At 36.3% G+C, this 23,231-nt stretch overlaps 1 protein-coding gene across 1 annotated transcript in view; it reads left to right on the top strand.

The window, feature by feature from the left end:
• rab26 (RAB26, member RAS oncogene family) overlaps positions 1-22,414 on the top strand; it is a gene marked incomplete at its 5' end in the record, with an annotated part of 53,267 nt that extends 30,853 nt beyond the window's left edge. The window contains 4 exons of the mRNA XM_081391978.1: positions 17,320-17,385; positions 17,570-17,626; positions 18,507-18,583; positions 20,188-22,414. Coding sequence (XP_081248104.1) covers positions 17,320-17,385; positions 17,570-17,626; positions 18,507-18,583; positions 20,188-20,290 — 303 coding nt within the window. The 3' untranslated portion in view covers positions 20,291-22,414. The remainder of the gene's footprint in view (positions 1-17,319; positions 17,386-17,569; positions 17,627-18,506; positions 18,584-20,187) is intronic.
• Between the last annotated feature and the right edge of the window lie 817 nt (positions 22,415-23,231).

The raw sequence follows: 23,231 nt of genomic DNA, 5'->3' as shown, positions 1-23,231 counted from the left end.
GTGACCTCGACGTCCGGGTTAGCGGTAGCATTAGCCATCAGGCAAGTGTTATTTAAATAAACTCCTGATGTACTTACAAACTTTCCAATGCCTCGTTTTATGAGTACAGAACCTATTTGTACGAATGTAGAAGTTTGGTCCATTCTGGGCATTATTAGTTTCCGGTAATTTACCAGATACAGCCTTGGATCCATCAAGCGGGAAGGAAGTCGACCGGAAATTGAAGCCGGCCGCGTGCCGCCATCTTGTAGCAGAACTTCACCTGCTGTTAGCATTCCATTGACTCCCATTCATTTGGGCGTCACTTTGACATGAATAACTTTACATCTGAAGCATTTGAAGACTCCATTTGTCCATTATTTATTTCTAAAGAAACACGACAATGTATAAAAGGCTCCAATACCTTGTATCTTACGTTATGAAGCAGTTTTGTAAAAGTAGGCTAACGATTGCGTCATACCCACACGACTCTCTGTCGCACAGTAGAGAGATTACCGTATGGACAGGAGGAGAAGCTCGTGGGCAATTGAGGGGACGTGGAGGCAAAATTACAAAATAATTAATCAGAATACCTAGCAAAAGTTTCTCCTGCTCCCAGCTCATGGACAGCTCCTACTCACGCTCTCCGTCTCTGCAAGATTCGGAAGGGAATGATTCAGATTTCTCTCGGCACAGCCACTAGAAGATAGAGGGGTTGCTCACGTCACATCTACGTCGTCAAGCTCAGTTTGAGTCGGTTTGAGTCTGCGCGTCAGGAACGGAAGTCCTAAAAAATCGCTAAAAATGGGCTTCACTTGTCTCAACTGAGTTCCAATGAGATGGCTCTGTCCACTTCTTATACTGTCTATGGGATCCATTAGCGCCTGCACTAATCCATCCGGCTAATATCTCTAAATAAGCTCTAACTTTAATAATGTTCGACCAAGGGAATAAAGGCTTCTGGGGGGTGTTTGGCTCAAAGTCATGGTGCAAAGGACCCTATACTCTGAACCATCCCTTTAACCCTGTAAAGCTCGTCATATGAAATATCTTTTTTTTTTTTTTTTTTTTACATGGAACTTGAGCCTTTAGACAAAATCTAAAATAATATTAATAATAATAAAGTTTGCATGTTTTTTTTGGAAAAAAAAAACAGCAAAATTGTATTCAGAGACTCAAACTGAGATCGAATAAGATGCTGATATTTACAGTATATGGACAAAAAGTGATTAAATTCTGATGCTTGTAATGTAAATCAATGAGATCTTTATAACAGCACAGCAGATACTGACATAAAATACATAAACATTTCAATATCTTCCAATAAATATGTCTCCGTATATAAGATGATATTCAAATGCTTTATGTTTTATGATCAAAGCTCTGTAGTTTTAAAACATATAATGCAATGCAATACAATGACGATTTAGAGATGAACAAATAAACTTGATGATCATATTTGAGACTCAAATATATAAATAGTATAAATATACATATAAATGTAAATAAATAAATAAATACAGATATTTCAGATTTTTTAAAAAAAAAAAGGATAATCAAGTAAACTGGAGTTGCTTCAGTCCAGTAAGTGTTCATCTTGAAATATTATTAACTATATAAAAGTTACTTTTACCATGTGTTTACCGTCCTCTTACTGTGGTGGAGATTAAATAGCAGTAATAATAATGAAGTCTGAAATTCATGCCGAAGATCTCTTCAGTTTCACTCACTGGGGAAGCACTGCTTGATTTGCATCTGTTTTATGTGTCTATCTAATTGTTATGACCCAAATGCAACATAAAGTGAAGTCCTACATAAAAATATAGTTAAAATTAAAAAAAGAAAAGAAAAGTTTTAAAAGCCTAGAGGATAATATCACATGAAGCTGGAGAGGTGAAGCTAACCGAGAGAGAACAAAGAATCAAACAAAAGAGGTTTTATTTATTTATTTTTGCATTTATTTATTTATGCATTTTTTTATTCATGCATTTTTTTTATGCGTTTATTTATTTATGCATTTATTCATGCATTGATTTATTTGCTTGCTCACTTGCTTTCACTTGTTACTACCAGCCAAACCTGGTCTTTTTCTAGGGTCGTAACACAGCACAGTAAATCCAGCAGCACCACATGTGATACGTTCTGATCCAGCACTCCTGAAATGATATGCAGTGATACACACTTTCATTCCTGTGAGCAGAATCAGCACTTCTCTCAGTTCAGGATTAAAGAAGACTGGAGGAAAGAGACACACTTTCCGACCCTGTTTGAAGTGTGTGTCCGTCTGAAGAACACACATGCTTCGACATGCACACAGCAGTGGAAAACTGTGTTGAAATAATACAATATTTATAAGACCTTCCCACCTTCTCACATCCAGATGCACAAGTATCTGACATCCCGTGCATGTCGTTACACAAGGTTTTCCTATTTTGAGTATAACTAAGAGAAGTCCATAACTTTACAGGAATTTTCTGTATTGTTTTTTAACAGGTGTTTTACCTGTGTTTGGAATTATGCATTGCATTGCATTGAAGGAAATGTCTGTAAACTTCTAGGAAAGGATACCGTTTTTTTGCAATTTATCTTGATATGCTTTTTCAGTTCTGAATTTTTCAGATGCGCATCGTGTCTTTGTGGTGCTATTAAAAAGTAACGTATTGCAATATAACATTTTTGCTCATGGAAACCACTGAGGCATCTGAGCCAATCACCTGAACCGTAAATGTCATGTGACTAATCACTCTTAACTCGAAACTCTTTTCTCAACGCCGCTGAGATCACTGAGGTTAGGAGGAGTCTGTGGCCAGTTGCATAAACTGTTAAGATTATAGTCTTACAAGGTAGTCATCCAATTTTATTCTTTAACTTTTTAAAGTCAGTAACATAAAAACGTAGATTGGTCTAATCTGACACCGAACAGTAAGACTGATTACCCCTAACTAACTTCTAGTTGATCATAGTTCTTAAGACACAGTCTTAACATAATGGCTATGTTTATGCAACTGGTGGCTGGTTAGAGTCAGTTTTGAAGGTTGTAGGAATTAGTTATTTTATTAAGGAGTTCAATCTCACCACAAGATTCATCTGTTTCCATTGTCTAATCGTATGATCACACACACTTCTCTGTTCACCGTCGGGGTTTCTGAGAGCCTGTTAACAGCACGATGTTCCAGATATAGAAAGAACAAACAATTCTCTCTCAGTGGAATGATCTTTGTTTAGTTGTTATTTAAAATGCAAATCTCGATGGTTGTGAATGTGAGTTGACACTGTCAGACTGTCAGTCTTCTGTATAATGATTCAGGCTGGATCATGGCAGATAACTTCACCGTCACGGTCAGACAGCAGGACCAGTGTGTGTGTGTGTGTGTGTGTGTGTGTGTGTGTTTCTGCTGGTTGACAGATTAAATGATTTCTCTCTGCTCTGCTGACGCCCACAGACTGAATTAAACGCTTGTCGTAGAAAGTGTGATCATGTGCATCTTCACTGTTTTGACTGCGCTTTCATGTTTGATTAGTCATTTGAGTTTAGATGAACTCACTTGGTTACACATTCACAGAGCCAAAAAAGCCATTTAATATTAGATTGAACCATTTTCATGTCCATAAAAAAAAGAAAAATCACTTGTTGTACTTCATTATGTGTTAAAGTGCCCTACTGTGCAGTTTTAAAGGTCTCCTCTAACAGGTTTACATGCATCCAAGGTCGAAAAACACTAATTTTCTCGGTTCGATCAAGGGTTCAGTCTCTCTAAACCCCGCCCCTCTGAGAGCTGCTCTGCTCTGATTGGTCAGAAACCAAACGCTCATTATCATATCTGAATCTCAGCTCTTGATCACAGTGATACGAACAGTAACGATGGCGTGGCACTAATACAGTACATAAATAGTGGCACTTTAATAAATAAATAAGATAGTTAGTTAATTATCTGACCATGCATGACTAGTTTTGTCCAGACTTTTTCAATCTGTTACTGTTATGTTATTTATTATTAATAGATGAAGAGTTCAGATGCAAAAGCCTCTAAGTGCCATCTGAAATTTTCTTCTAGAATGATCATTTTTTATCAAGCTTGTAAATTGAAGGTCAATAATTTCACTTAAATGGCAATGCAAATTACCTATTAATTGTCATTTAAGTGAAATTACTGAACTTAAATATACGAGCTTGATAAAAATGATCGTTCTAGAAGAACATTTCAGATGGCACTTAGAGGCTTTTGCATCTGAACTCTTCAGATATTCAACATCAGTGTGAAAATGTCCCCTTTATTTGCAGTCAGTCTTTGTCACCAAACATTTCCAGGTCTTTGAATGATATTGAACTATTTTTAGCCTCATCTTTCTGATACTGAACGAGTCATCTGACTGTCTATTTTCACTGTCGTGCAGCACTTTCTCAAGATTGAATTCTCCTGCAGTTTTCACACACTGCCTGCTTTGCTCTGGATGTTGCCGAAGAGAATTGTGCAGTAATGAGACGCTGGCTCTCCATCTGTAAACATAACCACATGTTTCTCCCTCCAGCCCTCAAGGGCAGAACAAAATTGTGTCATTTGTTGTACTTTTCCTTTTGGTCCGTTGTTTTAAAATAGAAAATCAATGCATGTGTCCAGCTCCTTTACCTGTGAGGGCCGCATTAATATGGATACGAGAACAGCAGCGGGACTGAGGGACTTGGCATGGAGAACCCATTGCTCTTCTCTGTTCTGAGTCCTCTTGCTGCTCGTAATTAACCTCACAGTCTGGGTCAGTGTGAAGAGTGTAATTGGCTGTGGTCATTTAACCCTGACGTGACCGAGGGGGAGTTTTGATTGGATGTTGAGGATGTTGACTGGCTGGTTCAAGTGAATATCATATGATATATATATATATATATATATATATATATATATATATATATATATATATATATATACAGAATAGCACTGATGTTTAAACGTTTGGGGTCAATCTATTTTTTTTCTCTCCAGACATTGTAATTAATGCTACAAAAATTTGTATTAAATTCATTTAAATTCAGATTTTTAACACAGTTTCAACAAACATATGAACTGTTTTTAACATTGATAATAATAATAAGTGTATTTTGAGCTGCTGAAAATTCAGCTTTGCATCACAGGAATAAATTACATTTTAAAATATATTAAAATAGAAAGCAATTACTTTAAATTGTAATAGTATTTCACAGCATTACTCAATAATCAAATAAATGCAGCCTTGGTATGCATAATTAAATTAAGAATTATTTAAATTAAAGGAGACTGTTGATGAAAATAAGATACGAAATATGAATAATGCACTAGCAATATTTTCTTTTGTTATTTTGATAGTCATTTATATATTTTGAGATATTAATATGTATTTATACAAATGTAAAGATTTAGATTAAAGTTTGATTTGTTACAGATTTACATTATTATTTGTGAGTAAAATTTATACGGCATAGAAGTTACCAAAAAGTGATTCAACATGATAATTATATGTATATAAACCTCCATTGAAACGTTTAGGAACAGTAAGATATTTAAATATTTTTTTAAGAAATTAATACTTTTATTCAGTGAGAACACAATAAATTGATCAGAAGTGACAGTAAAGAGATTTATGATGTTACAAAAGATTTCTTTAAAAAAAAAATGCTATTTATAGGTTTCAAAAGCAAATCTTTTTGAAAAACGTAGTGTCAAACAAGCTTTGAGGATTTAGTGCATAAATTAATCTGTAATACAATTTTGCATACAGTGTATTACTAATAGCCTATATAACAACATTATGATTGAGATTTTATATGGTTTGATTTATTCATCTCCCATACACACATTTTTAATAATTCCTTCATGCCTGTCTTGGTACAAAGTTATAATTAGTTTCTCCATATGAATCCTCCTGGCTGCGTCGTAATGGAGAAGTCTGATGTTCCTCAGCTGTTGAAACTGTTCCTCGATCAGTCTCAGATGTGTAATCATCCGCACGATTGTGTGTGAATTACAGTAGAGCCATTAAAGACAGTAACCGCTCAATCTCTGCTTCACTTCACTGCTGTTCCTCATTCTGTCTCGCACAAAGGTTATCTCATAACAATATATTCATTTCCAGCATATTATATTACAACAATATGTGTGTGCTGGCTCATTCAGAAAGGGGTTATGGGATTGTGTTGGTGCGGAAGGGCGAAGATACAGATTAGTTTGATGGTATGAATGATGGTTTATCCGAATCCTCCTAATGAGAGTATGTGAGCGGTGTGTGAGTTAGTGAAGTTCGTCATTTTAAATAGAAGAAGCTTTTTTGAAAGTTTGGGTTTCTGGTAACACTTTAATTCAACAGTCCACTTTAGTTATTCTACTAACTATAAGTAACTTTGCAACTACAGATCAACTTATTCTACTAACCTGAACCCTAACCTAACAGTCTACTAATACTCTAATGATTGCTAGTTTACATGTAGTTGCAAAGTTACTTATAATATGTATCGAATACCATCTCTTGCTTCGATATTCACAAGCTTAACATGGCCTATAATGTAAATGCATGTCAGAAACAACAATAAACACATTAATAAACTACAGTATTAGCTAAGAGTGACAGAAATATGGAATTTGTGAAATATTACAGTGATCAAAAAATAATGCTGAGAGTCAGTGTTAATCTAATCAACATCAAATGCTTTAAATTAAAAGACTGTTAACAAAAATATGCTGATAATTATTAATGTATATAATTAATAATGCTCTAACAATTTTTTCTTGTTATTTTGATTGTCATTTAAATATTTTGAGATATTAATGTGTTTACAAATTTTAAAACCTTCCATTTAATTAAAATATGGTTTGTTACAGATTGAGCAAAAGTTCTATGGCTTTTTTTGTGAGAGTAAAATGGACAAAAATCTATCAATATTAAAATGAAATATGTAAACACCCCTGTTCAAAAGTTTAGGGTCAGTCAGATATTTATATACATTTTATTAATGATATTCAAATTAATCAAAAGTGACAGTAAAGACATTTATAATGTTATAATAACAAATAAATGCTGTTCTTTTGAACTTTCTATTCATCAAAGAATCCTGAAAAATAAATGTATCACCGTTTCCATAGAAACATAAACTATTTTCAACACTGATAATAATCATAAATGTTTCTTGATCATCAGATCCTCATATTAGAGTGATTTCTGAAGGATCATGTGACACTGAAGACTGGAGTAATGATGCTGAACATTCAGCTTTGATCACAGGAATAAATTACACTTTACTGTATATTCACATAGAAAACAGCTGTTTTAAATTGTAATATTTTTTAGTTTTTTTTTTAAGTACTTTTTATCAAATAAAAGCAGCCTAGGTGAGCAGAAGAGACTTCTTTTTCAAACATTAAAAACGTTAGAACGCTAGTGTATTTTTATTTTTAATTATATGAATTGCATGAGAAAATACAGTTGTCATATAAATGTGACTACAATATACTGACTATATTTAAAGGATATTTCTGGAAAGACAAAAAAGATGAATAAATGCAAATAAAAATAGTGTGTGTGTGTGTGTGTGTGTGTGTGGACAAACAAAGCTCTAACTGGCCGTAAATGTCACTCTGGATCAAACTCAGAGCGAGGTTTCATGTAACAGTGAGCGAAAGCATGAGATGAAACCCTTCGGAGGAAACTGATTGAAGATGAGGAGAGGAAAATACAGTCTCTCCACTCACACATACAGAAGAACACTGATCCAAACCATCAGGAGACCCAGCAGAAACCTTGAATCCTGGACAAAACCCTGAGACTGGGAGAATAGAGCAGATGGAGGTCGTGGAGTGTGTGTGACACGTGTGGGAGAGAGTGTGTGAGTTACTGGAGTCTTCACCGCAGTCAGAGCCGAACGCATGAGCAGACGCAGAGATGACTGTGGACATGGATCCTCTTTATTCTTCAGAGATGAACTGATCATCACAGCTCATGCATGTACAGTAGAGGCCGATAGTGATGTGCATGTATTAAAGGGATGGTTGATTAAGATTTGACTTTTCTAGCTTTAGTTAGTGTGTAATGTTGCTGTTTGAGCATAAACAACATCTGCAAAGTTACAACGCTCAAAGTTCAGAGCAAAGGGAGATATTTGCTTTTACAGAAATCGCTTTTTAAGGACTACAACAAACGGCTGGTAGAGACTACACCACATTCCTCCCGGGTTAGTGACATCACCAACCCTAGAATTTACATAAACCCCGCCCCCTGAACACGATTTATAGATTATCAAGACAGAATATGCTAATCATTGACTAGAAGATAACTACACATAAGCTACATAAATTCATCAACTAACCATTCAGAAATGTCCGGTTGCTTCTACATGTTTTCACTTCTTCTTGAGTCTCTCCATCTTTCTGACTTCAGTTTGAACAATTTTAAGTGCATGTGTGTGTGAGGTAAAAGGACACAAGCTGTTGTAGCTCCGCCCCCTGTGCCGGGAGCAGCAGCTCATTTGCATTTAAAGGAACACACACAAAACGGTGTGTTTTTGCTCACCCTCAAAAAGTGACAATTTTAACATGCTATATAAAAATATCTGTGGGGTATTTTGAGCTAAAACTTCACACACACACTCTGGAGACATCAGAGACTTATTTTACATCTTGTGAAAAGGGCATTATACCACTCCTTTAATAATTAATGACGGGCCGTTGAATTATTAGAGAATAATGCACACACGGGGTGGTAATGCTGTTACACCACATTGTTTTCTAGTAATTCAGTGACTGGACCGTTTACGGTAAGCACACCTCAAAACATTGTTCAGATTATGTTTTTCAAGACGTTTGTAAGGTTTTTGTCCTTAAAACTCTTGTGTGCAGGACTAATTTCTTGTGCATCTCATCCCACGTAATTTCAAAGCATCATTTTAGAGTTAGTAACGGAGACTTGAGTCATTGAAAGCAGTTATTAATGCAGTTATTAGCGAGAGAGAGAGAGTCTGTGTCTCTCAAGTGTTCAACATCAGCGTCTCTAATAGTGAAACTGTAAGTTGATCTGCTTCAAGAACAACACCGTTATTTCCTCGCTAGTGAGAAATGTCATGTAGCTTTCAAGTTGTTGAACTATTTTACTGATAAAATCATCAGAGCAGCGCTGACAACACGTTTCTGTGCGAGTGTGTGTCTGTACTGTATGTGTGTGTGTGTGTGTGTGTTTCAGCGGGAAAAAGAGAGTATGTGCTTTCCGTACATAATAACATAAAAACATGTAAATAATTTGTCGATTTTATCCTATTGTTTACTGTATTTATTTGTGTGGTCAGTGTCGTTGTGGGTTTTGGTTCGTCTGAAATAACTGAAATCATTTGGTGTAGTGATATGCAGCTGTAATGCGGTCGAAACCTGCCGGAACTACTTTAGCCGGGAGTTTCCCTGAATATAACTGCACACCTTAGAACGTTCATCAACCAATCAGATTCAAGCATTCAGCAGCCCTGTAGTATAATTGGTTTCAATGAACCTACAAATTAGATTAAACCATCAAAATATGAGGAAAATATTTTATAATTTTTTTTACATTTTAAATGTGAGGAACTTGTATTTATTTGACAAAATTACACTGTAAACAGTTTTGGGGGAATAAAATGTCTTAATACCTGACAGAAATCACAGAAACAGCTGTTCTTAAGAGTATTCTAGATCTGGGACAGTCTTAGGCTCTCTAAGCCCAGGATTTAAAGTTGTCCTCTTATTTTTATTTATTTATTTATTTATTGCAATTTTGCAATGCAATTTTTTGCAAGTTTTGTTTTGTTTTGTTTACGCTCAGAGCTGTTTTACATTAAAATGCTGCACTTTGATATCAAACATTGCATAGGAAATATATATTTAATAGATCAGAACGACCTGACTTCGCTGATCTAAATCTCTGAAAAATATTTATTTTTTTCTAGAAAATTTTAGTTAAAATTTTATTTTGTTCGAGTTTTATTTTGTTGCATTTAGTGTAAAATGATGTTTTAATGCTGTCAGCTATAAATGTCCAATACTAGTGATCTTCAAAGTTTTTAGCATTTTATATTTTACATATATGCATTTGGCAGATGCTTTTATCCAAAGTGACTTTTCAGTGTAAGTCAGATTGCATGGTTTACATTTTCAATGCATGCATGTAGTTTTGTTTTGTTTAGTTTTGTTTTGTTTTGTTTTATTTTGGAGGTTAAAGTTTGCAAACAGCTGACATTTTTTTTTCTTTATTACAAATCACTTTTAAATTAACCGTTGCATAGGAAATTAGCGAGATTAGAACGATCTGACTGGCAAGAATATCTGTGTGAGAGTCTCTGTGCCATCAAGACCCTGGAGGATTGTTTTCTAGCAATATATTTAGTTAACACTTATTTTTGCTCTACACTTTAAAACTATGTTTGTAATACAGTCAGTCTCCTGGAAAAGTGCAACAGTAAAAACCTATTGATTGATTTACCATATCCCATGAAAAGTTTTGTAAATTGTAAATGTTTTAAAATTGCATTTCATATAATTTGACTGTAAAGTTCTGTAAAATGTATTGTTTTTGGTAGTAAATACTCTACCAAACTAATATAGTCAAAAACAGTAAAAGGATATTCCTAGAAGTCCCTGCATGACTCATTACATCTGATTATATTGTATTTTTTTTGCTTCTTCATATAGCGTTTGTTTTTGTTGTACCATAATTTAACTGGATATGTTTTGCAGTGTAGATATATTGTGTTGTATTTAGCGTAAAATGATGTTTTAATTATGCTGTCTCCCCAATAGAGATGAATTCATTCAAAACCCCTCATTGTTTTTGAGCCTGAGATATTCTGCTCTGATATTCCCCATATTAACGTTAGTGCACTTTTCCTAGCTTTACTGTAGTTGAACTTCTTAAAATAATGAGTTCCTTTACAGCGTGACAAACTGCTTTCATTACTTACCGTCTGCGTTGCTAAATAAGATGAATATATCTTCAGGTCCCTGGTCTGAGCCTGGTGTTCATCATTCCCTCTTTCTGTCTTCTTTCTCTTATTCATTTCACTTGTTCCATCGCTCCTGGTATAACATCTTTAAACGTTAAATTAATTCTATTTAATTGTTTCTTCTTCTCAGTCGTGTTTATCTCCATTTACTTTGATTAACTTCACATTATCCTCCCTTTCATCGTCTGTTTAAAACGCTTTCTGAATTCTTGCCACATTCTCTTTTCCCTCCATTTATATTCTTGTCATGTTTTATTGTAAATAAGTGTCATTTATCACTCTTGGTTAGTGTGGCGAAGCGGCGTCTGCCTCCATTACGATAAAGATTCCTGATACGCTCATCCTCATCTGTCACACCGCTGAAACACTCGCACAGCGACTCAATTAAATCGTTTTAAAGTCAGTCTCTCTGACGCAGTGAGCATCATTTTATAATCTGTGCTGTCTGTTTTTATGCAATATCAAAGAAAAGACCAAATATTCCATAGAGGTCGTCAAGCATTTCATATTTATGCATTATGCATTCTGCTTTTATCCAAAGTGATTTACATTGGATTCAAGGTTTGCATTTTTTCAGTGCATAATTTAACTGGATATTTATAGTGTAGTTATATTGTGTTGCAGTTGAAATCACTCACAGTATCATTAAATGCCTGTTTTACATAAAAATTCTGCACTTTGAAATCATACATTGCATAGGAAATAATTTGAGGGTTTGAGCATCATTTTATAATAGCTGTGCTGTCGACATTTATGCGATATCAAAGAAAAGACATAATTTGCAACTATAGTGGTCGTCAAAGTTTTGAGCATTTCACATTTATGCTTTCGGCAGATGCTTTTATCCAAAGAGATTTACATTGCATTCAAGGTTTGCATTTTTTCAGTGCATGCGTTTTGATTGGTTTAGAAGAAGAAGGCATGCGGTTGAATAGCTCATTGTAATGATTTAATCCCTGAGGCAAGTTGAAGTTCAAATGCAACTTTAATTAACAAGACATGATCAAACATAAAACAAAGGCATGACGAGACTGGAGACAATGTTTGATTTCAAAGACTGGAGACTGGAGACTGGAGACACGAGACTGGAGACACGAGACTGGAGACACGAGACTGGAGACTCGAGACTGGAGACTCGAGACTGGAGACACGAGACTGGAGACTGGAGACTGGAGACAATGTTTGATTTCAAAGACTGGAGACTGGAGACACGAGACTGGAGACTCGAGACTCGAGACTGGAGACAATGTTTGATTTCAAAGACTGGAGACTGGAGACACGAGACTGGAGACTGGAGACTCGAGACTGGAGACAATGTTTGATTTCAAAGACTGGAGACTGGAGACACGAGACTGGAGACTGGAGACTCGAGACTCGAGACTGGAGACAATGTTTGATTTCAAAGACTGGAGACTGGAGACACGAGACTGGAGACTGGAGACTCGAGACTGGAGACAATGTTTGATTTCAAAGACTGGAGACTGGAGACACGAGACTGGAGACACGAGACTGGAGACTCGAGACTTGAGACTGGAGACAATGTTTGATTTCAAAGACTGGAGACTGGAGACTCGAGACTTGAGACTGGAGACAATGTTTGATTTCAAAGACTGGAGACTCGAGACAATGTTTGATTTCAAAGACTGGAGACACGAGACTGGAGACTCGAGACTGGAGACAATGTTTGATTTCAGAGACTGGAGACACGAGACTGGAGACTCGAGACTTGAGACTGGAGACAATGTTTGATTTCAAAGACTGGAGACTCGAGACAATGTTTGATTTCAAAGACTGGAGACACGAGACTGGAGACTCGAGACTGGAGACAATGTTTGATTTCAAAGACTGGAGACTGGAGACACGAGACTCGAGACTTGAGACTGGAGACAATGTTTGATTTCAAAGACTGGAGACACGAGACTGGAGACTCGAGACTGGAGACACGAGACTGGAGACACGAGACTGGAGACACGAGACTGGAGACACGAGACTGGAGACTCGAGACTGGAGACACGAGACTGGAGACTCGAGACTGGAGACACGAGACTGGAGACACGAGACTGGAGACACGAGACTGGAGACACGAGACTGGAGACTCGAGACTGGAGACACGAGACTGGAGACTCGAGACTGGAGACACGAGACTGGAGACACGAGACTGGAGACTCGAGACTTGAGACTGGAGACAATGTTTGATTTCAAAGACTGGAGACTGGAGACTCGAGACTTGAGACTGGAGACAATGTTTTGAAATGTTTGATTTCAAAGACTGGAGACTGGAGACTGGAGACAATGTTTGATTTCAAAGACTGGAGACTCGAGACAATGTTTGATTTCATAGACTGGAGTCTCCAGTCTCCAGTCTTTGAAATCAAACATTGCATAGGAAATACTCTGAGCATCAATTTCTAATAGTTGTGCTGTCTGTATTTATCAAAGAAAAGTTGGCCAAAATCTCCAACTAAATTTCCAGTCTTCAAAGTTTTTAGCATTTCACATTCGGCAGATGCTTTTAACCAAAGTGGCTTACTGTACATTGCATTCAAGGTTCGCATTGTTTCAGTGCATGAGTTTTCCAATCAAACTCATGACCTTGGTATTGTTAGCACCCATTACTGTTTGAGCTACATTTTAGTTTCCTATCACTTCCCATTCTGTCATATAAAAGTAAAAACAAACATAAGTAGTAAATATTGCTTTAATATCGGCTGGAATGAGTGGAATGGAATCAGAAATAGCTTCTCTCTCATGCACATGTGAACAGCAGAGCTTGTAAAGCTTCATCACGAGTGTTTTGTGGAGACTATTGTTCAGCAGATTGACTTGGCTGTGCTACTTGTGTGAACAGGACTGTGATCAAACACACACAATGCCAGTGCGTCAGATGAAAACAGAAAAACATTCGTGACCCAACCTTGCGTATGGCAACCACATAATGCAATGAGAAACATAATTTCTCACATTCTTTTCTAATAACATGAACATACAGAATAACTTTCATAAATGCTGTAAATGAGTTGATTAATATCTGATTCTCCACAAGTTTACATTGAGAAGCATCCGCCTTTATTACTATTGCTAGAATAGTTCTCATACTCAGACATGCATTTATTTACCATTAATTATTTGCACAAAAAAGACTCTTACGTCTCAACAGAAATGAGATAAGGTCATATCAAATGGAGACTTTTATTCTCCTGAGCCAAAGATATAGTTTGATATAGTTTATACTTTATAGCATTGGCTGAAGTGTTTATTCAAAAACTATATGATTTGAAATTGTGTCTTTGCTGCTATTTCTGACACAGGACACATTGGCTCATTTGTAACTGTTTGCACTATTTTTTTTTCCTGATATGATTTTACAGAAGGTTCATTTATCCGGGGTTTTGAGGGTTTGACCACTTTTGCATCTCCTGTGAGTTTTCAAGTTATTACCAAAGTTGTGAAGGGAAATAATTTAATATGAGATGAAACAGTGCTGCTTTTGTTTAAAACACACACACACACACACACACACACACACACACACACACACACACACACACACACACACACACACACACACACACACACACACACACACACACACACACATTTTCCAGATTCTGGTACCGTCAAAGCACAAAGTTTTAAAAATGTTCTACAAAGCACAGCTACTGTAATATTAAACACATTTGCATTTGTGATGAGAAAAAAAAGTGATATTTAATGATGTTTTCTTAGCACATCATGCCTCATAGTTCATTTCAAGCCCTTCATTTTGGTTTCCATCACAGCATAACATCTTAAAAATGTTCTACAAACCATAAAAACACATTTACATTTATGTATTTGGTGACTCTTTTATCTGAAGAGAATTGCACTGCATTTAAGGTGCATAATGTTATCAGAACATAAAAATAATGTGCTTTAACTATGAAAACAAAACAACTGCAATGTTTCTGTGAAATGACATTCGGCCGGTGCCGTACTGTAGACCAGAAGACTCTCGAAATGTGCCGTGTTCCTTTTAGACACAATAACACAAATCAAACATAAGATATCCTTTTAGCCGTAATTAATAAATATATTTTGGGCTATATGGAAGAAAATCAAGCGTATCTGTGGACTGCTGTTGGTTGTAGTTGAATAAAGCCTGGAAGCAGAACATGAAACACACATAGTCGAGGGATCAAACGACTCTCGTTCGCTTGTTTCAGGCCCGGGAGGAAATAAACTCATGCACTGATATAGTACAAGGCTTTGCTAAATAACGCTGTTACGCTTTTCAAATGCAAATGATGCTGAGTGAGTTTCAGAGACGTGGAGAGAGAGACCCATTTCCACAGTCTGTGAGAGAGAGACACATTCAGACTGAAGGGATCGAGATCGAGATCAAACAGAACCAGTGGTTCCGGCAGAATCATTTCGAGACAGTTTCTTCTTTGTCTTCTGCATTGTCACAAACACACATGACTGAAAAGCTCATGCTGTGAGAACACTTGTTGCAGAGCTTGAAGATCTGCATGTCTTTTATTTATTTATTCTATAAGTAGCCGATAATAAACAGTCTTTTCAACCCTTTTAAGTTGATAAGAGACGCATTGACGTGTGTGTGTGACGTTTAGAAATGTTGGCCCATATTGATAGGATAGCATCTTGCAGTTGATGGAGATTTGTGGGATGCACATCCAGGGCATGAAGGTCCCGTTCCACCACATCCCAAAGATGCTCTATTGGGTTGAGATCTGGTGACTGTGGGGGCCATTTTAGTACACTGAACTCATTGTCATGTTCAAGAAACCAATTTGAAATGATTCGAGCTTTGTGACATGGTGCATTATCCTGCTGGAAGTAGCCATCAGAGGATGGGTACATGGTGGTCATAAAGGGATGGACATGGTCAGAAACAATGCTCAGGTCGGCCGTGGCATTTAAACGATGCCCAGTTGGCACTAAGGGGCCTAAAGTGTGCCAAGAAAACATCCCCCACACCATTACACCACCACCACCAGCCTGCACAGTGGTAACAAGGCATGATGGATCCATGTTCTCATTCTGTTTACGCCAAATTCTGACTCTACCATCTGAATGTCTCAACAGAAATCGAGACTCATCAGACCAGGCAACATTTTTCCAGTCTTCAACTGTCCAATTTTGGTGAGCTCGTGCAAATTGTAGCCTCTTTTTCCTATTTGTAGTGGAGATGAGTGGTACCCGGTGGGGTCTTCTGCTGTTGTAGCCCATCCGCCTCAAGGTTGTGCGTGTTGTGGCTTCACAAATGCTTTGCTGCATACCTCGGTTGTAACGAGTGGTTATTTCAGTCAAAGTTGCTCTTCTATCAGCTTGAATCAGTCGGCCCATTCTCCTCTGACCTCTAGCATCAACAAGGCATTTTCGCCCACAGGACTGCCGCATACTGGATGTTTTTCCCCTTTCACACCATTCTTTGTAAACCCTAGAAATGGTTGTGCGTGAAAATCCCAGTAACTGAGCAGATTGTGAAATACTCAGACCGGCCCGTCTGGCACCAACAACCATGCCACGCTCAAAATTGCTTAAATCACCTTTCTTTCCCATTCTGACATTCAGTTTGGAGTTCAGGAGATTGTCTTGACCAGGACCACACCCCTAAATGCATTGAAGCAACTGCCATGTGATTGGTTGATTAGATAATTGCATTAATGAGAAATTGAACAGGTGTTCCTAATAATCCTTTAGGTGAGTGTATATATATATATGTATATGTACACACATTGTACTGAGTAATATTAATTAACTACATGTACTTACTATAGGGTTAGGATTAGGGTTAGTTACTTTTAATTATGCCTAATTTACTGTTATTACTAGTAAGTCGTCATCATCATCATTCGCCTATAGTCCTGTTTGGGACATAGGCCGTCTTTCCCGCTTCGAACATGGTGCGGACGTTCCATGTTCCGATGGTAGTTGTGGTCCTGGTAGACAAGATGGTCGTCGGCCTGATGGCTTCCAGGAGGCTTTCACTATCAGGCGTCTCCGGCGGGGGATCTCTCCTTCCCCAGGGCCTTGGTGTCTTTTGATTTTCTTATTGACGTTTCTGTAGCGGCGGTGTTTAGAGTAAAAAATATTTACCCTCCTACTTTCGCATCCGGTCTTGGGACCAGCCATGGTGGAGTTAATTAAATTAAATTAAATTTTATTGTTATTACTAGTAAGTACATGTAGTTAATTAATATTACGGGGTGCGTGTTAGATGATTATGAGACTCTGGGTGTTTCCAACCCTTCACTGTGTTTCATTAACCTGAGGTCTCTCTCTCTCTCTCTCTCTCTCTTTTTTTAATTTCCTGTAAATTTACAATACAATCACAGTGAGTTGTTCTGTTTCCGCAGGCCTGGCTCACAGAGATTAATGAGTTCGCTCAGCAGAACGTAGTGATCATGCTTCTGGGGAATAAGGTGAGTAAAGTTTACTGAAATATTATAGATACTTCACTGTTTCCTGATCTGAAACCTTAAGATCTTTCTATATTTGGATTGTGCCATGCATGTATGACATCAATTCATAAATAAGTTATATAGAAAACATTGATTAGAAATCAAAGCTAATACATAATGCATTGTTTGTTGATTGATTTTTCAGGCTGATGCCACTCATGAAAGGGTTGTGAAGAGAGAGGAGGGTGAGAAACTGGCCAAGGTGTGTTATATCAACACACAAACACACTTACACAGTCATGTAGACATTTAAAAAAAATAATTTCTTGGTGGGAAAATATCTAAATGCAGCTTTTAAATGCATGGGAAACATCAAACCGGCATCACATTATGCAGGTTTCACTCATACATTTTTGTTTTCAGTCACATTCACAATCCCGTCACACTTACACTGCAGACGAGATTAATGCAAATCTCTTGCCTTATTTAGCCTCATTTATTGTCTTTGAGAGGTTATTGCATTTAAATTACTCATGCATATGATAAACACACACACACACACACACACACACACACACACACACACACACACACACACACACACACACACACACACACACACTCTCTCGTCCAATCTTATTTCCAGCTGAACCTGTGTAGGTTTGTAACTAATTTGCATAATGCCCGCCTCTGGTTTTGATTGGCTGAACAGCGTCTCTTAGCTCCGCCCTCAAACACTGTAGTGTATCTGAGACTGGTGATACGGTAAAACCCACGCCATCGTTACTGTTCGTATCACTGTGATCAAGAGCTGAGATTCAGATATGATAATGAGCATTTGCTTCTGACCAATCAGAGCAGAGCAGCTCTCAGAGAGGCGGAGCTTAGAGAGACTGAATCCTTGATCGAATCATTTCAGACACTGAGAGAAAAGAGCTGATTCTGCAATATGTATTATGAGAAAATTTAAATGTTTTTGACCTTGAATGCATGAAAACCTGTTGTAAGAGACCTTTAAAACTGCACAATAGGGACATTTTAAAGTAATTCTGAAGCACTGATCACGATATGCATTATGTTCATGGTTCTTTTGTGTCTGCATATTGTAAGGAATAAGACAAATGTTCTCTTTCTCTCTAAAGGAGTATGGCGTTCCCTTCATGGAGACCAGTGCTAAATCAGGTCTGAATGTGGAGTTGTCCTTCACTGCTGTGGCAAAGTAAGTCACTCGCTTTCAGGCCCAAACAGAATCTGTGCATGATTAATAGAGCTGGGAATATCACACTCTCATTGGCAGCGGAAAACATCTTCAGATTTGCCACAACATCTAATAAATGTGCACACACGTAACAGGCAATGCTTTTACAAACTCAGGACAATTTTCAAACATAACTGTGAAAACACATTCATTAAATATATCTGAGCCACTTTTGCACGTGCAAAAAGCTGCATCTTATTCATTAAACCAGACGTAATCCAATTGAACCAGTTTATGATTTTAAGAAGTATGAAGTCTTTTATGTTCACCAAGGCACCAAAAATATGAAGCTGAACAACTGTTTCCAACACTGATAATAATCATAAATGTTTCTTGAGCATCAAATCATCATATTGATATAGATTAAGGCCATTTGTGAGTTGAAATGAGCTTTTTGAGCATCATTATCTGAGCATTTCAATCATTTACTTACTTACTGTCTTCCTCCCACTGAACAAAAAAGGAAAACTATACCTATAATATATAGCCTATGATAAACTGATCATCAAATCATAATATTAGAGTGATTTCTGAAGGATCATGTGACACTGATAACTGGAGAAATGATGCTGAAAATTCAGCTTTGATCACAGGAATAAATTACACTTTACTATATATTCACATAGAAAACAGATGATTTATATTATAATAATATTTTACTGTTTTTATTGCATTTTTTTATCAAATAATTGAAGCCTTGGTGAACAGGAGACTTTTTTTCAAAAACTAACAATCAAAAAAAAAAAACTAACTTTTTTGTGTAAACATACAGCAAAAGTTAATCGGCAGTGACTTACAGTACAATATGCATCATGTTTAATGTTAATAAGTGTGTATATTCTACAAAAGGAAGACACATTTTGTCTTTCTCTCTAAAAATGCATTGTGTAGAGCTTTACTAGCACTATTAAAGTGAGTTTCAGTGCAAACACAGTTTCTCTGTGTAAATGAGTGTTAACTTATTCACAGATGTAGTGCCGTTTTCCCGGTGTGTTCGGAAAGCAGACGGGAAGTGAATTACAGATTAATTCAGGGATGGACAAAACACCATGTTCCCTGACACACAGCTTAGCGGGATTTATCCTTATCTTTACAAGATTTTATGCAAAAGTGTGTCAGGATTTCAGGAATATGTCTCAGACAATAACATCAAGGCCAGAATAAACATGCAAGAAAAGCTTTACACTATGCATTCAATTCTGCTTGAGAGCAAACACGTGTTTTACTGTAAATAAAGAGTGTGTTATTCACAAAATGTACAGTTTTTTTGCCTGATGCATTTAAAGTTGTAGAAGTAACTGATTAGTATTGGAGAAAAACATGCAGCTTTTCCCGTTTAAACAGCCGATTAAAGTGTCTGGATCACAGATGCTGGACAATCCCAGTAAAGTACATCAGATCACAGTAATCCGAGGAATATTGCACAGTGTAATTTGTAGGCGTGTTTGCAACATTACCTGATTTTCCTAATTCCTTCATTGAATCTCGTGCTAAAGATGTGTGCAAATAAACAGCAGGCGCTGAGTTTTCCTGAGTTTTCCTGAGGAATGTGATGTTTCTCTCAGGGATCTGAAGCACAGGGAGATGAAGGAGCCGAACGAGCCCAAGTTTCAGCTGCAGGAGTTTGTTAACAAGGAGATGAAGGGAGTCGGATGCTGTCGCTCATAAACCCGCTTCTGTCAGTGTGTGTGTGTGTTTTTACACTTTCATCCTCTTCTCTCGCACTCATTGGATGCTGTCAGATATTCTGTCTCTGGAGACTTTCATTTTCAAACGCTGTATTCTTTCTTTGGACCTCCATGCTCTTCACAGCTCGCACACAGAGAAGCAAGCAGCCGTCAGTGCGTTGATATTTACACTCCTGATAAACACACGTTTCGTCAGACTCTCGGACTCTTCTGACCCGCCTCCTCCAGCAGCTGTGAATGTGTTCAGCAGATCTCATAACCCATCATACACTCACTTCTGATGTGTGTTATAAGGTAAACGCAGAGATAATCACAATTAACAAAGACCTAGCCGTGCCGTCAGTCTCATTCGTGCAAAACGAATCATTTAAATATGTGTGGATAAGTCCAGTTACATTAGGGAAATTATGCTTTTTTTCCTTGTGAATGTTATTTTATTATTTTCTTGTTTTGTTTCTCTCTTAGAATTCTGCTTATGTTCAGCATAAATTATCTACTTATTATTCAGATTTTTTTTTTAGTCTTTCTGGTTTTAAAGTATAGTTTCAAGCCAGACTTTCTCTATTTTGTGTAGGCACCATCACACATTACTCTAAGACTCATCGATGTCATGAAACCGATGGAAGCTTGTTTCCGCCACAGAATAAAACATTTTAAAAGGTAACTGCGACTTTTTATCTCACAATTGCGTGTTAAAAAAAAAAAACTGAATTATGAGTTATAAAGTCCAATTCCAAAAAAACGTTTTTCCTCAGAATTACGTTTATTTCTCGCAATTCTGACTTTATATCTCCCAGTTGCATATTATAAAGTTCATTCTAAAAATTGCAAGTTTATTTCTCGCAATTCTGACTTTATAACACGCAATTGCGACTTTATTTCACACAACTCTGAGACAAAAAGTCCAAATTGTGAGAAAAAGTCACAATTACCTCATTTTATTTTTTATTCTGTGGCGGAAACAAGCTTCCATAATGAACAGATCATGTGACATAATATAAAATGTTTTAACATGGATGTAAAGTTTGATGAAGTTAGTCAAAAGAAGCGCTCATCCATTTACACATTAGGCTCTTTACACTTTCAGAAACACACACACGCTACATAATCATATTCTCGGGTGCACTTTATTGTACAGTCCTGTTCTGCATGCACTATATGTATATATTACAGTAATTACAATAACTGAGTAATAACTATTAACCTTTAATCTTCCCCTAAACCTAACATTAACACCTGTAGTTCGCTTATGTGCACTTACATAAGAAAGTACTGGTAATATAAGGTAACTAATGTTAGGTTCAGGGGTAGATTCAGGGTTAGTAGTTATTACCCAGTTATTGTAATTACTGTAATAAGTACATATAGTGCATGCAGAACAGGACTGTACAATAAAGTGCTACCATAATCTCTCATCATTGTTATTTGTCAATGTCTTTTCATAGAAGAAAAATCTAATAGGAAATATGAATGTATGTAATGTACATATGAAAAATATTATATGGCGCTTAGTTTGCATAATACATGATTGTTGTTTTGTTGAATGCCTTACATTTTTGTCCTGTTCGCTAAATATATAGAAAGCTTTAACTAGAAATTAGTTGCTTTAAGTGATGTTCAGGATGTGCCAGAATTTAACGATTTGATGTTATGTCAAGATATTATGCGTACTGTAAATCGTTTACTATATCGTGCTGTAAAGATATTTTCATTTGAAGAGTTTTGACCTGGAGAGTACTATGCCTTTTGCACTTGTTTTTCTGTTTTTGTTCTTATTTTTTATATGATCTGGATCTACTGAAAGTTGATAAATACAGTATATTTCAGTGTTTATCCTGAAATGAATATTTTGTGGTTCAGAAGATTTGTACTGATGTGCCATTTTTAGCTTCTCAGAGAATTTAGACCACAAATCAACTAATGTATATAAGATAAACTCAGTTTATTTCCCCCTGTATGAAGAAATGACATGAACAGGTAAAATCACAGAAATGACAAGCAATGATATACAGAACTTTTTTCTATTGACCTCCACGTTGTTGTTGTTTTTTTCAAGGTTTTCATGTAACGTGTATTGTATTCCCAACAATAAAGTTGAATTCTGAATTGAAGTTTCATTAATGGGTGATTCTCCAACTAGAAGCACTTTTGGCACTGTGAATTTATGTAAAATTCACTCTCTTAAAACAATCTTCCTAGCTTCATTCATTTGTCTTCTAACACAATATAACAGTGGGCAGTTTTAGAATTCCATGGATTATTATTATTTTTAACAGTTTTTCTGAAGAGCCATGTCATTTCCACCACTTTTCAATTTATGTATTTTATTACAATATAATATTGTAAAATTGTTATATAAGATTATGTATCAGTCAAAAAGATCAGTGGCTACCTAATCATGTAACAAAATAAATCTTAATACTTCATGAACTTAATGCATTTTCATTTAAAGTTGCTAAATGCCACGGGTTGCCACGAGTTGGGATTTTTGCCTACAGCATCTCATTTTTGCTCAGGTGGTCTATGTTTATTATAAGTCACTCACACATATATTGTAAGTAATGAACTATTACTACTTATTTTAAAATACATTTAGATCCACATCATTGGTTATTCTTATTTTTTTTCTTAAAAAACTGTAGTGGTGGAAAGTGGTGGAAATGACGGTTTATGGTGGAAAGATTGTTTCTGTTTATTTTTACTTAAATTGCCAGTCCAAAATATTTTTAACCATGTATTTTATTATTTAACATATATGAGTTGAACAGTATACCTAATAGTTTTAAAAATAATGATTACAAATGATATGCAAATTATATAAACCTGCTCAAAACATTCATATAAATATAGACAAATAAAAATACATTTAGAGTGTACTGGAATGATGATATATAAAGTTCTCAGTCCAAAAACACAAATAT

Source organism: Scardinius erythrophthalmus, assembly GCF_964197995.2.
Source record: "Scardinius erythrophthalmus genome assembly, chromosome: 18".
Lineage (NCBI taxonomy): Eukaryota > Metazoa > Chordata > Actinopteri > Cypriniformes > Leuciscidae > Scardinius > Scardinius erythrophthalmus.
Note: the sequence above shows the minus strand (reverse complement) of the source record. Positions and strands in the feature narration are given on the sequence as shown.